This window comes from Sorex araneus, chromosome 2 (assembly GCF_027595985.1).
Source record: "Sorex araneus isolate mSorAra2 chromosome 2, mSorAra2.pri, whole genome shotgun sequence".
Taxonomy (NCBI): domain Eukaryota; kingdom Metazoa; phylum Chordata; class Mammalia; order Eulipotyphla; family Soricidae; genus Sorex; species Sorex araneus.
Genome location: NC_073303.1, coordinates 117807824 through 117821772, shown reverse-complemented (window position 1 = coordinate 117821772; position 13949 = coordinate 117807824). Strand labels below are relative to the sequence as shown.

The 13949-nt window shown below is 36.5% G+C and overlaps 1 protein-coding gene across 1 annotated transcript in view; it reads left to right on the top strand.

The window, feature by feature from the left end:
- Nucleotides 1-13949, top strand: part of PKHD1L1 (PKHD1 like 1) — a 187237-nt gene that overhangs the window by 115678 nt on the left and 57610 nt on the right. The window contains exons 51-57 of the mRNA XM_055127690.1: nucleotides 868-1019; nucleotides 1936-2095; nucleotides 2615-2786; nucleotides 4611-4699; nucleotides 5057-5202; nucleotides 9211-9340; nucleotides 11318-11436. Of these exons, the coding sequence (XP_054983665.1) occupies nucleotides 868-1019; nucleotides 1936-2095; nucleotides 2615-2786; nucleotides 4611-4699; nucleotides 5057-5202; nucleotides 9211-9340; nucleotides 11318-11436 (968 nt within the window). The remainder of the gene's footprint in view (nucleotides 1-867; nucleotides 1020-1935; nucleotides 2096-2614; nucleotides 2787-4610; nucleotides 4700-5056; nucleotides 5203-9210; nucleotides 9341-11317; nucleotides 11437-13949) is intronic.

Here is a 13949-nt window from a genome sequence, read left to right as displayed (position 1 = left end):
TCCAGCCTGATGTTACCAATGTGACATACAATTCAATTCCATATTTAAAAAAAAGAAGAAAGCAAAATAAAATAGTATATGGGTAATTAAAACAGATATTTTGTGTATATCTTTTAAAATCTTCTGAAGTTTTCAGGTACTCTCTTATAACCAAAGCATCATTAAATCATATATTTATGATTTTCATAAATCAACAATTATGGAAATTTGTAGATTTTATAAATTTTATACATTTCCATAGAGAAAGTTCAGGTTCCTAGTTTTTCATTTATAAAATTTGGCTATCATGGCCAGTGTTTCTCTGATAGGACTAGTTGTAGCATTTTTCTTTAGGAGTTCCACATGGATATTTCCATTAGAACCTATTTGCAGATTTTTATTAACTAAACCAATATAGAAAACACTCATAAAGAATAAGAATTTATGTTTTCACACACTGCAAATCAAGAACTCAAATGAATTAAAAGCATGCATATGAAGTGTACCTCCTATCATTTGCATTTAAAGAATTTTATTAACCCATTTAAATCACTTTTGCTTTGATGATAATAATCCACATCATCTTTCACTTTTCTGTCCCTCAGAAATACAGCCTCCACCTCAATTTAAAATTCCAAATGAGTAAAGTATATCTCATGGTGACTCAATTTTAAAAATTCCAAGTGAGAAACCATCGTAGGTTTCAGTTAAGTATGGAATGAAACACTGCGCCGTTCAGTCAAGGCTTTTAGAACATGAGTAACGAGATGCTTAACCAACCATTTAAGAAACATCCAGAGAAGATAACTATTTTTGCAGTTGAATTTGGTCAAAAATTTCATACACACTAAAATGACAATTGTTTGTTCTTGTCTTGTTTTTCTACAGGTACAAGTATTGTTCCCTTTCAGAAGAAACGGCTGACACACATGGCTGGTTGGATGGCTCTGATACCCAATGCCAAGCACATAAACTGGTACTTTAAAGACGTAGAGCACATAACCAACATATCATATACTTCCACATTCTATGGATTTAAAGTAAGCAAAGATCATAAAATACATTATCTAATTATGAGGATGGCCTATTACTCAAACACAGTCTACACTCATACTTACACATGCCAACTGTTAAGCTGAAAAAGTCCTTACCTGCATTATTGAGCTGTGGGGGTGAAAATCCTGCCCCCCCTCAGGCCCACTCTAAATCTAAGAAGCAAGCCAGAAACAAAAACCAAAATTAAAAGAAAATCCTGATAAAGAGTCAAAAAAAAAGCAATCTTCCTCCTGTAGTCCCATAATACTACTCTTACGTCCTGTTGTTAGTAGCATGTTGTTAGTAGCATGTTAGTTAGCTCACATTCATTGCATACTTTATAATACTTCAAGAGAAGTTCATAGCTGATGATTTATAGTATGAAATGTATGAAGCACATAAAATATTAGGCCAATTTCTATATTCCTACCATCAAGCTCTCTCTGAATCGAATACTCTGTGAATACTTACTTTTGATTTTTTTTTAAGACATAAACATTCTAGATGTGGTACAAATTCCTTGTGTGACTTATGCTGATAGCATTGCCCATTCTGCAACTCTGTTAGTAACCAGTATTCTGAACTTACTTTTGGTGGGGGGTGTGGGAGAGGGAGGGGCCTCCTAGCACTTCTCAGGAGGCCTGGGGGTTTTGCCAATAATTTTTTTGCCAGTTGGATTATCTGTTTAGCATAAGGCTTGGAGGATGTGGTGCGGTTTGGGTTCTGTTGTGCCAGGGATGGATGCCAGAGCCCCATGGGCAGTTACCTAAACCATAAAAAAATTTTTTTAATGAAAAGTAAAGAATAAAACCAAAGCTTAAGTCTTAAAGGTGAAGTTTATGTCTTCAAAATTAACTTATCTTGTGAAGAATATTAATATGTAAATGGCTAACATGCCACTTTTTGTGTAAACTTTTATAGGAAGAAGACTATGTAATCATATCCCATAACTTCACTCAAAACCCTTACATGTTTAATGTTATTGATATGAGGAATGGCTCTACAAATCCGTTGGATTGGAACACGAGCAAGAATGGAGACTGGCACCTTGAAGCAAACACCAGTACTCTATATTATATGGGTATGTAGTAACTGGATAAAAGGAGTGATTATCTAATATTTTGCAAGAGGAATAGAAAGGGAATTTAATGGGCTGATGTGTTATCCAGTGCCTGAATGTAGTACTTTAATAAATGTTTATTGGATAAAAGAGATTAAGTTTTTATTGCAAGGTCTGGTAAAGACCTTGCAATAAAGTTATAAATTATGTGTGAAGATGACACCAACTGTCTTGTAATTGGTCCAATGTTTATTTCACAAAAATTAGACAAAATGAGTAAAATGGAAGTTGTCATATATATATTTTTTGTTTTGGAAAATTAAAAATGTTAAAGAGTAAATTTTAATGGTTTTAAAGATCTTTTGCCAAGAAAGATGACTGTTGTGATCCAGACATCAATTTTATTGGAATTTCTCCATAACTATTCCAGACACTTGAATTATGCCAAATTACTGCCCCCAAATATTTTGACCTTGCCATAATTTTGATTATGTTCAATAGTCGTTGTATGCATTTTTCATTGCTCTACTTTATTCTCAGTGTCAGGTCGAAATGAGCTTCCTCAGAGCCAGCCCATTTCTGGCACTTTGGACCCTGCTGTGAAGGATGTTGTGATTAATTTCCAAGCTTACTGCTGCATTCTCCAGGATTGTTTTCCTGTACATCCCTCAGCAAGGAAACCAATTCCCCGGACACGACCAGCCACGTATAAGTAAGGAGCTTGTTTGTTACTTCTCTTCAATATCCTTGACATAATATTCTCTGCAAGCCACTCCTAGATGAGAAAAGAATGTCCTCTAACTGTATGATGCCCTGTAACTCACAAAATATTCCACACCCATTGCTTCCTGAGAACATTGTAATCACTCTGATGAGAAAATGGATTTTCTTACAAAAATAGTGTATGACTACTACTGGAATTCTGTAGAATATTAGGCATGTGATTGAGACCCATCTTAATCACATCTTAATCATCTAACTGAAGCCCAGTGATGAATGTATTACCTTAGATCATAGAATTTCTTGATGGCTCATTGAGAAGAGCATTCAAAACTAAGTTCCTTCATTAATCCAGTGCTCCCTTGCAGGTTGTGTTTTTCTCTACAAGAAATATGATAAAATCCCACAATATAATCATTTATTTATTTATTTATTTATTTATATTGTATTGCCATTGAATCCAGGGTCTCACACATGTGAGGATGTGCTCCCAGCCCTTCAACATATTAATATTACTTAGATATTTTGTCTTATATCTATGTTAATTCATTTTAGGGGGCCAGGGCTGTAGCTCAGAGGACCATCTGCTTTGCATGTGTGAGGGTTCTATTCCCAGAATCACAAAAGAGAAAAAGTTAATTCTTTTAGTTAATGATGCTTTTTCTGTCTTTGTATGTCCCTTTATCATTGTTTTAGTGTGAAGCATCACTTTATTCCTTGTTTTATAGTAATTTCCACGTGATAGTCCAAGTCTTTAAGACTGTTAATGACTTGGTGCTAATTTAGTGCATATTTGTGTCCCTTTTAGACACATAGTAATGATGAAAATAGTGATGGTAATAATAAAACACTGAGAGTTGGTGGAGAGAAACCTCTGACTGTGAACAGTTCCCAATGCAACAACAACTCTATAATATTACAAGAGGTTGGGACTGGAGGTATAGTATAGCAGGCAGGGTTCTTGCTTTGCATGTGATGGCCAACCCAGTTTCAATCCCCCTGTGGCTGTCCAAGCCCACCAGGAATGATTCCTGAGTGCTGAGCCAGGAGTACTCCTGAGTATTGCCACGTATGACCCCCAAATATATTATAGGAGGTTGCACTAATGTTGGTTCTAGAAGGTGAGAGTGGAAACTGTCTCTCCTCTATTCACATCTCATATTTATTTCAAATTAACATAACATTCACTCTGGACACAAATGTTCTCTCTTGACTGAAAATTAGGGGCTTTCCCTAAGGACGTGACCTTTTTAGTTCCAAGACCCTTTGATGTCCTTTCACAGATTTATGACACTATACTCTTCTGGTCCTGCCCTCATAATATTGCTCATATGTGAAGGTCTTCAAATGGACAAAGAATGTATCTGTTCCCATTTTTCTACCATGTGAAATCTTACAAGGAAATAAGGGTAATCACTACCTGCACTATAGCACTGTCTTCCCGTTGTTCATCGATTTGCTCGAGTGGGCGCCAGTAATGTCTCCATTGTGAGACTTCTTGTTACTGTTTTTGGCATATTGAATGCACCACAAGTAGTTTGCCAGGCTCTGCCATGCAGTAATCACATCAGGGTTTATTAAGAAAATAAGGTCGTTCAAATTGTTCGTGAAAAGAAAATTTTCTTCAATGGTGAAAACTGTGTATGTGTATTCAGTTTTTTACTATATATATTAGCTTGTCTATTTGGTGAAACTGTAAAATCTCTCATTTGCATTTTGTTAGCCAAAACATTTAATTTAGTGCTATACCCTAAGGAGATAATTGTTAAGTACAGAGAGATAATTCTTAATGAAAATATTTCTCTTCTCTTTTCAGCTTATGGTCAAATGATTCTTTTTGGCAATCGTCTCCTGAAAATAATTATACTGTACCTCATCTAGGAGCAAATGTGATTATTCCTGAAGGTAAATCCAAGTGCATTAATTAAATGCTTGTTTATGCAACATTAGGATAGATGCCCCAATATTTAGTATTCCTTCTCTAGGAAGCACACTTGGGAAAAGAGCAAATGTAATAATGGAATTGCATAATTATTTCCTGGATATTCAACCTAGTCTTTTGGGTTTTGAGGTAAACCTCAATATTGAAAATAATATAAATTCAGGAAAAAAGACAAGAATCAGTCATTATGTGGAAGAGTACAGCACCCATATCAAAACCCATTTTTGTTGATATTCTTGCTAATCTACAATCATGGAATACAGATTTTTTTCTACAAGCTGTGGTCCATGATTATGTTTTACTTTTTATACTGTTTATAGGAACATGGATTGTCGCTGATACAGATATCCCACCAATGGAAAGACTCATTATTTGGGGGGTTCTAGAACTGGAAGATAAACTAAATGTGAGAGCTACGAACACTTACAGAAAAGTTGTTCTGAATGCCACCTATATATCGGTACAGGTAAGAGTAAGATTTATGTCATTTATATCCTGAATAACTGAATTCTAAAGACTTTGAGATTTATTATAAAAATTCTAAAAAAGCATATTCAGTTGATGTGCTTTAAAATATTGCTTCAGCGCATGAATACGAAGATGAAATGAGTTCAGAGAAGACACATGTCATTTAACGACATTTCAGTCAACTGTGGACCACATAAATGATAGTGATCTCCAAAAGGCTGACCATGTAGCCTAGGTTTGTTGTAGACTATGCTGTCTAGGATTGTGTAAATTTAAACTATCATGCCTTTATGATAAAATGCCCAATAATGCATTTCTATCGCTCAGGGCCAAAGATGATATAAAGGTTAGGCCAAGCATAATGGATTCCTATTGTTAGGTGACTTGTAACTGTGTATTTCTGCTTCCCTCTAAATTGTAAACTAAAATTTTTCAAGAGTAATTATCATGTCACTATTGAGGGGAACTAATTATCATGGTATTATTTTCCCACTTTCAGTACTACATATAATATTTATGTTATTATTAGGTAATACTAAACTCACAGCTTTCTCTCATAAATACAGAATTACTAAAAGTTCTGGAAAAACTTAAATAAATTGTATTTTAATAAATAATATTTCTCAAAATAGTTGTACATGAATGGAATTATGGAAACAAGTTGAATCTCATATAAGTATTTCAATTGTTTGAAACAATCCCCTCATTCTCACACAAACCTTGGCTGGTCTTAAACATGTACTAGTGTAATTAATTTAATTGTGTTATCAGCCTATTATTATTGCTTATTTTACAAAATGGCCCATCAGAACTCTATTGTATACCAATAAAAATAGTGTTAATAGTTTTTCTTTGAGGAAAAGTAAACTGGGTTTATTTTATATTATTTTAGGAGCTGCTGCGACTTACAGTACTGTTAGTGATAGGATTTCATACACAAAATGTTTCAGCAACATACCCTCCACAAAACCATTTACTTCCATCTACTTCTGTCCCAGTGTCCCCCTGACCACAACACCCTCCTCATTCCTGCCCCGCTGCTCCCCCTGTCTCCCAGTACCATGTTAAGCTTCCACTGAAGACCAGTTTTCAGTTTCTATTTCCTTGGACTACTTATATTTCTATATTGTGTTTCTCTATATCTCACATATGTGAGAGATCTTTCAATATTCTGTATCCATCCCTCTTTTTTTGACTAAGTTCACTCAGCATGATACTCTCCAGATCTAACCATGTAGCAACAAATTGCTTGATTTCATCTTTTCTTAAAGCAGAGTAGAATTTCATGGTGTATGATACTAACTTCTTTATCCAATCATCTGTTCTTGCACACTTGGGTGGTCTACAGAATTTTAGCTACTGTGAATAGTGCTGCAATGAACACAGACTTGCATATTTCTTTTCTGAATATAATTTTTGGGTCTTATGGTAGATACCCAGAACTGGAATAGCTGGGTTCTTGGGAGACTCAGGGCTGGAGCAATAGCACAGAGGGTAGGGCGTCTGCCTTGCCCATGGCCAACCCAGTTTAGATTGCTCCATTCCTCTCGGAGAGCCCAGCAAGCTACCAAGAGTATCTTACCAGCAAGCTACCCGTGACGTATTTGATAAGCCAAAAATAGTAACAACAAGTCTCACAGTGGAGACGTTACTGGTGTCCGCTCAAGCAAATCAATGAACAACAGGATGACAGTGCTACAGTGATACAGGGAAACTCAATGGTGAAAAACTGAAAGCCATCCACCTAAAATCAGACACGATAAGGTTGTCCACTCTCACCACCATATGGTATTGGAAGCCTTCACCATGGCAATTATGCAAGAAGGAGAGAGATATTAAATATATCCAGATTGAAAAAGAAGAAACCAAACTCTCATGATTTCCAGATGATGAGATATACTTAGAAAACCCTAAAAAATACCCCCTTAAACAAAACAAAGCCCTCCTAGAAAGAGGAGTCTGAAAAAAATCATGCCGAGTGAAGTTAGTTAGAAGATGAGAGGTAGACACAGAATGATCTCTTTTATATGTAGGATATAAAGAAACAGAGTAAGGAAATGCTCAAAGGAAACAGAAACTGAGACTCATCTTCATTAGGAAGCAGAGAACAGCTAATGTTCAACAAAGGAATAAAGAGTTTGAAGAGGCGCAAGGGGAGCCTCCTCAACAAATGGTGTGAGGGAAACTGGTAGGTCACATGTTTTTTACAAAATGAACTCAGACCCTTTCCTAACACTATGCACAGAAGTCAATTCAAAATGGATTAGAGACCATAATATTAGACCTGAGTCCATAAATTATATTGAGGAAACCATCAGCAGAATACTTTGTGACATGGAATCTTGAGGTATCACCGATGACTCAAGTCCAGGGCCAGAGTGATATACAGTGAGTGGGGTTCTTGCTTTGCACCCTGCTGACCCAGGTTCAAGCCCCAAAATCCTATATGATCCTCTGAGCACCACCAGGAGTGATCTCTGAGCATAGAGTCAGAAGTGATAACTGAGGACTGCAGGGGGTGGGCCGAAACCAAAAAAAAAAAAAAAGATACAATGTCACAGCCAAAGGAAACAGAAGCACAGTTAAACAAATGGGACTATATCAAACGTGAAAGCTTCTGTATAGTAAAGGAAATGGGAATAGAGTAAAAGATATCTCGCAGATTGGGAGAGGATATTTGACCACCTCTTATCTGACAAAGAATTAATATCCAAGGTATTTAGCACACTAGTAGAACTTAGTAAGAAGAAGATAGTCCCACCAAAAACTAGGAGGAAGAAATGAACAGATACTTCTTCAAAGAAGACATACAAATGACCAACAGGTATATAGAAAAAAAATGCTCTGCATCACTGTCATCAGGGAAATGCAAATCAAAAGAAAGTTGATTTCACCTCACATCAGTAAGAAAGGGCACAGATCAATCAAAAAAAAATATAATACTGTGGATGTAAGGAGCATTCATTCACCACTGGTGGAAATGTTAACTTCTTGGAAAACCAGAGAAATGCTCACAAAACTAAGAAGTAAGCTCCCACATGATCTGACTGTGTGATTTTTTAACTAAAAGAAAAATTTAACATGTGTTATTTTAGTTAGGTGCATGGGCTTTGAGCTAAATTAAATCTATGTTTGAATCCTTACCTTGTAATTGGATAATCATGGGCAAATAATTTGATTTCCATAAGCACTGTTTTTTCTTACATATAAAATAAGAATAATAACAAATGTTTGGGCTTAATACAAATGTTAAAGAATATATGTACAACCTTTTGCATTAGACATGAATCAACAAGCATTTAATAGCAGTATTATTGCCAGCAATGGCTTATAAATGCCATCGCTTGGATGTAAGCAGGAAGCATATATTTTACCTATGCCACATTGCACAAATACACTGAGGGGTCCATTCAGGCAGTACTAGTTGTGGTTTCAGAAGGTCTAAAATTTAGTTCCAGTTCAGTTCAGTGAATTTGACTTTGGCCAAAAAAAACAATCTTTTAAATTAACCTATTACGGAGTTAATGGATTAAATTAGGGTCACCATTATTACTGTACTGTTCTTTGTATAACAGAATTTATTTATTTATTTTAAATAGGAAGGTTGACAGAATCTTCTAATTCATTTATTTAAATGTGAGACATTTTCGTGTTCCATTTTTTTAGTCAGTTATCTTTTTTACCCCATAGTTACAAATTTGTTCATGATTGGGTTTCAGTCACACAGTGCTCCAACACCCACCTCTTTCACCAGTGAACATTTCCCACCATCAATGTTCCCAGTCAGTTTCCCTGCTGCCACTCCCCTCACTCCCCAGTCGGCCTTTCTGGCAGGCAGATTTCTATTTTCTTCTTTCTTCTATTTCTCTCCCCCCCTCTTCCCCCTCCCGACCCTCCCCCTCCTCCCCCCTCCTTCTTCCTCTTCCTCCTTCTTCCTTCTTCCTTCTTCTTTTTCCTCTCCCTCTCCCCATTTTTAAGTATGAACAATTTTTCTGTTTCCCTGCAGGGAGGTAGGTTAATCGGTGGCTGGGAAGATAATCCCTTTAAAGGTGAATTACACATTGTTCTTAGAGGAAATCATTCTACTCCAGAATGGCCTCTTCCAGAAGGACCAAATCAAGGATCAAAGGTCTTAGGTATGTATTTTCAGCTACCAAAACTGTTATATCTCTTCTAGCAATTCATGATGGTTTTGAGATTATGGTATAAGAATATTTTACAGTATTTAGAGTAAAGGGTTAGAAAAGTAACATATTTTAAATATTTGAATTGTCACTAAAATATACATATTAAATAGAAAAATGTACTTTTGTAAAACTAGCATTAACACATTTCTTTGTTGATAGAGTATTTTTCCATTCTGTACTTCTTAATGTTTTCTTAATACAACCAATAGTACTTTTCATATTTTAATGTTTTTCACATAAAATGTAGCTCTCCTAAACAATTTTCCATTTACAGTATCAATAATCCATGGAATTGTGACCATGCTAACCTCTATCCACTCAAACCTACTGCTGAGATTTATCTCCTCAGTTGCATGTGTAAAATTTTACATATTTCTCTTTGGGCCTGGAAAGCAAAGAACCTGACCCTAACGCTAACCCTAACCCTAACCCTAGAGGGTTGAGTTAAGAAATTAATAACTGCCTTTATTAAAAGGATTCCATTATGATTTAATAAACGTATACAAGTATGGGTTCCATTTGCCTTGCTGCACAATTCCTAAAACCAAGAAGTTTCTGCACTGCAAAAGAAAGCACTATAACAAATCAAGAGACCCCAAGAACTATGTGTTTATTTTTTATTTTCAAAAGTAACTTTCAAAAGTTTATTTTAAGCAACACAAGAACAGTATCATAGAAAGGTGAAAATATGGCACCCCCCAATAGGTCTTTGGCAAAAGGTCGGTTTCATGGGAGGGGCCCTGAAGGTAGGACTGAGATATTTAGATGGAAACACCACCTTAAAGGCATCTTCAAGGAAGAAGGTCCAATTAGTGCAGAAGGGAACACTGAAATGGCATGACCTTCTTTCACAGTGTGGGACCAGTACCTTTCCCGATTTTCCAATTTCTCTTCCCAAAGTTCACTGTGTAAGCTCAGCAATTCAGAATTGGAACGTAAAACCGTGTAGTGAGCCCCTCAGCTTTTCTGGGTGTCTGCGTGTATACGAGAGGGATTCCTGATAATGATGAGTTTTTCCGTACATTCTCACATCCATTTGCCTCATGTTTGTCACCCAGCCTCTAAAGAACTGAATCCTCTAAAGAACTCAAGGAATACAAGATGATTTTTTTGCACCCCAATATTATCGATGGAAAATTCTAAGAGAAAATGTAAATCTGTATTAACTTAATCCTTCTTGGAGAAACCGGCTTCAATGAGCAACTTTTTACTTGGTTTCTTGTGTTTTTTACCTATGCCTATAGTCATATCAGATACAGTGAATTGTAACAGTAAATATTTGCCTTTAGCAAAAAAAATGGGGTCAGTTTAAATCTTTTACTATATAATTCTTTTCAATTAATATATTAATATATTTTAGATCAATATTTATTGATACATCTCTTCCTTTTCTAATATATTACTCTATTGGTATATTAAAATTCATTTCATCACTCTACAGTTGATTTGGATTCATTTTAGTTTGCTCATATTTCCAGTGTTGTAGCAAACATTCTCATTCATATGTGCTTTATCTGACTGCATTTCTGTGGACCAGTGTCTTAAAAATGGATCAATGGTTCAAATCCTTGTTAATTGTACCATTTACGTATTTTTGCTAGGCCTATCTAATCCATACTGTTTCCATTCATTTTAAATTGACCAGATGTTTATTAAGATATATTAGGTAAGGGACAGGAGATAGCCCAAGGGTTAAAGCACTTATCTTGCATGCAGCCGAGCCTGGTTTAATCCCCAGCACTGCTTATGGCACCCTGAGCATGGTAGGTGTGATCCCTGAGTTAAGAACCAAGAGTAAACCCTGAGTACAATCAGGAGCACACACACACAAACACACGTACATACCTACATGTCAGCAAATTATTTTCTATTTTATTTGCACCTAACTTGGTAGAGTGAGTAATAAGTGTGTCTTTTCTCCTTGAGGGGTCTTTGGTGAGCTGGATCTTCATGGAGTCCCACGTGCGATATATAAAACTAAACTCTCAGAGACTGCAGAATCAGGCTCCAAAATCCTCTCTCTGATGGATGCTGTGGATTGGCAGGTAGAGGAAATATTATATATAGAAAACGAATACACAGTGGGTTAATCTGCGAAGGTTTTTTTTATTCTTATGGATGCTTATTTTCTGAAATGATCAAGCAGATGAGAAATATGTTTTACAATTCATTTGTACTATAAAAAGCTGACCTTCTAGCAGGTATTTAAAATTTGTGGTTTTCAGATTCTCCCAGAAAATATAAAGAATACTTGATATCTGCCAGTCATGAAACCAAAAGATTAACTTTCCGGAGTAAATAGTACAAATAGTATTTGCTTATTATAGTTTCTTTCAAAATAAAGAATAGAATGATTTTAAAGACGTGTCCTTGTCATCACCTCTAAATTGTAATTTTTATGTAAGCATTTGGAAGTAAAACCAACTCTGATAGTCAAATAATCCTTGGGTTAAATGAGAGACTTGGTAAAATCTGAAAATTGTTTATTTCTAGCTCTACCATACTGACAAGCATATATAGGTCATGTTTGACAAATTTCTAATGCTGAAGGTTGGGGAAATGAATAGATTTTTTTGCTTCCAATCCCTCAGATCTCTGTAAATTCACTTCTGCTAAGGATGAGCTTAAGAGTCACAGAACAAAGAGAGGCTTAGTCTGAGTATGTTGATACAAATCATCAAAACAGAGGAGTTGGATCTTTTCATGTAGTTTAAAACAGGTACATATATGGAGGATTTATTGGGCAGAGTTATGATCTTATAATATTTGCTTATTTGTGATCACTGAGGTTTGATTACCTTTAAAAGAGTAATTAAATTATTTCAACATCCCTATTATTTGTCCAGTAAATTCTATTATTATCAATTATGCCCAGCCTAGTGTCACACATTATTCTAGACATTAAAGATTTAGTTGTGTGAAATTGCCCAAGCTAGAGTGGAACGTGCACTGGCATGAGCAACAAATCTTACATGAAGCAATAAATTGCTCATTATAGATTGCAGTATGTATGATGATGAAGGAAATAAAAGATGTAGAATGATTAGAGTCTGCCATGGTAAAGGTGGCAGATTCCATGAAATAGACTGTTCAGAGAAAGCCTCTCCCAAGGGTATGGCCAGATTCCAAACAATGTACCTCAAATGCTGCACACTGCATACTGAATGTTTTCAAATCCCTTGATCTAAACACTTGGGGAAAAACATGTATGGGATGAGTTTCTGACTTGACCCCAAAGTAGGTCCTAACATCCTTCAGTGCAAAGTGTCCTTCCTGACTCCAGCGAGCACTGAAGCCTTATTGGTGCAAAACCCAAAGACTCAGTTAGCTTCTAGGCTCATACATCTCACTTCTCACTATTCTTCATGGAACCCACCATGAAAACACACAGCTGTCCCTGCTGTCATACTTTCCTTTCCTCCTGAGGGCTTTGGAGTCACAGGCAAGTCCTGCAGGAAACTGTGTACCCCTGTCTTACTCATTAGTCTTTTGTCTTAGTTTCCCTGTTGGAGAATTTAGAATAAGATACTTTTGCCTCTTCTCCAACCATTAGAGCAAAGGCACAGATACTACATCTGATCTTAGCCCAAAGACCAAGAAGCAGGACATGGATGATGAGAAGGAGCTGTATGAAGCACTAGAAGGATTCCAAGATTTTTTTGTTGTCTCTTTCCTGTATTTCAGGAAAATCAATGATAGATAGTTATATAAAACTCAAATCTGGGGAAACTTTTTAAAGCTTAAGAAGTTGTCCCAAACAGTTTCTAACTTTAATTTTCAAACAAAAAAAAATGTTGAGTGGGCCACACGTGTCAATGCTCAGGGCTTACTCCTGGCTCTATACTAAGGGATCACTCCTGTAGGGGTTCAGAGGATCATGTGGGATACCATGGATCCAATCCAGGTCACCTGCCTGCAAGGTACTCACCCTACTTGGTGTACTATCACTGTGAACCCCCAACCCATTTTATCAAAATATGGATGTGAATAACTTTCAGGTGTGGTACCAGGATTGGACCCAGGGCCTCACACATGCAAAGCAAGAGCTCTTAGACATAGTAGTGACCCCAAATAACTTGAATTTTTAAAAGTAATTTATTTTTATTAAGGGCCACACCCAGTGGTGCTGGGGGAGAAGGTTCTTATAGCTACCCCTAATGCTGGCATCCCCGGTTTCCTCTGACCTGGCAATATGGTACGGTGGGCTGGGCTGTGTTGAGGGGTGCCCCACCATGCTCTGTATCATGCCTGCAATCAAACCCAGAGGTTTGTGCATAGCAGAAAGGCGCTCTACCGTGCAAGCTATAGCCCATGTGGTCTATATCCCATGTGCTCTACCATAGAAGCTATATCCCATGTGGTATTTAAAAAAAAATAATGAAATGAGTGAATTAGGATAGTACATAGATGAGCATGTGCTTTGTGTACAGGAGCCCCAATCTGATACTGGCACCACATGGTACCCTGGGTACCACCAGGAGTGACCCCCAAGCACAGAACAGAAGTGAGCTCCAAGCACCATTGCACACACACAACATTTGGTAGGGGACAGAGAGAT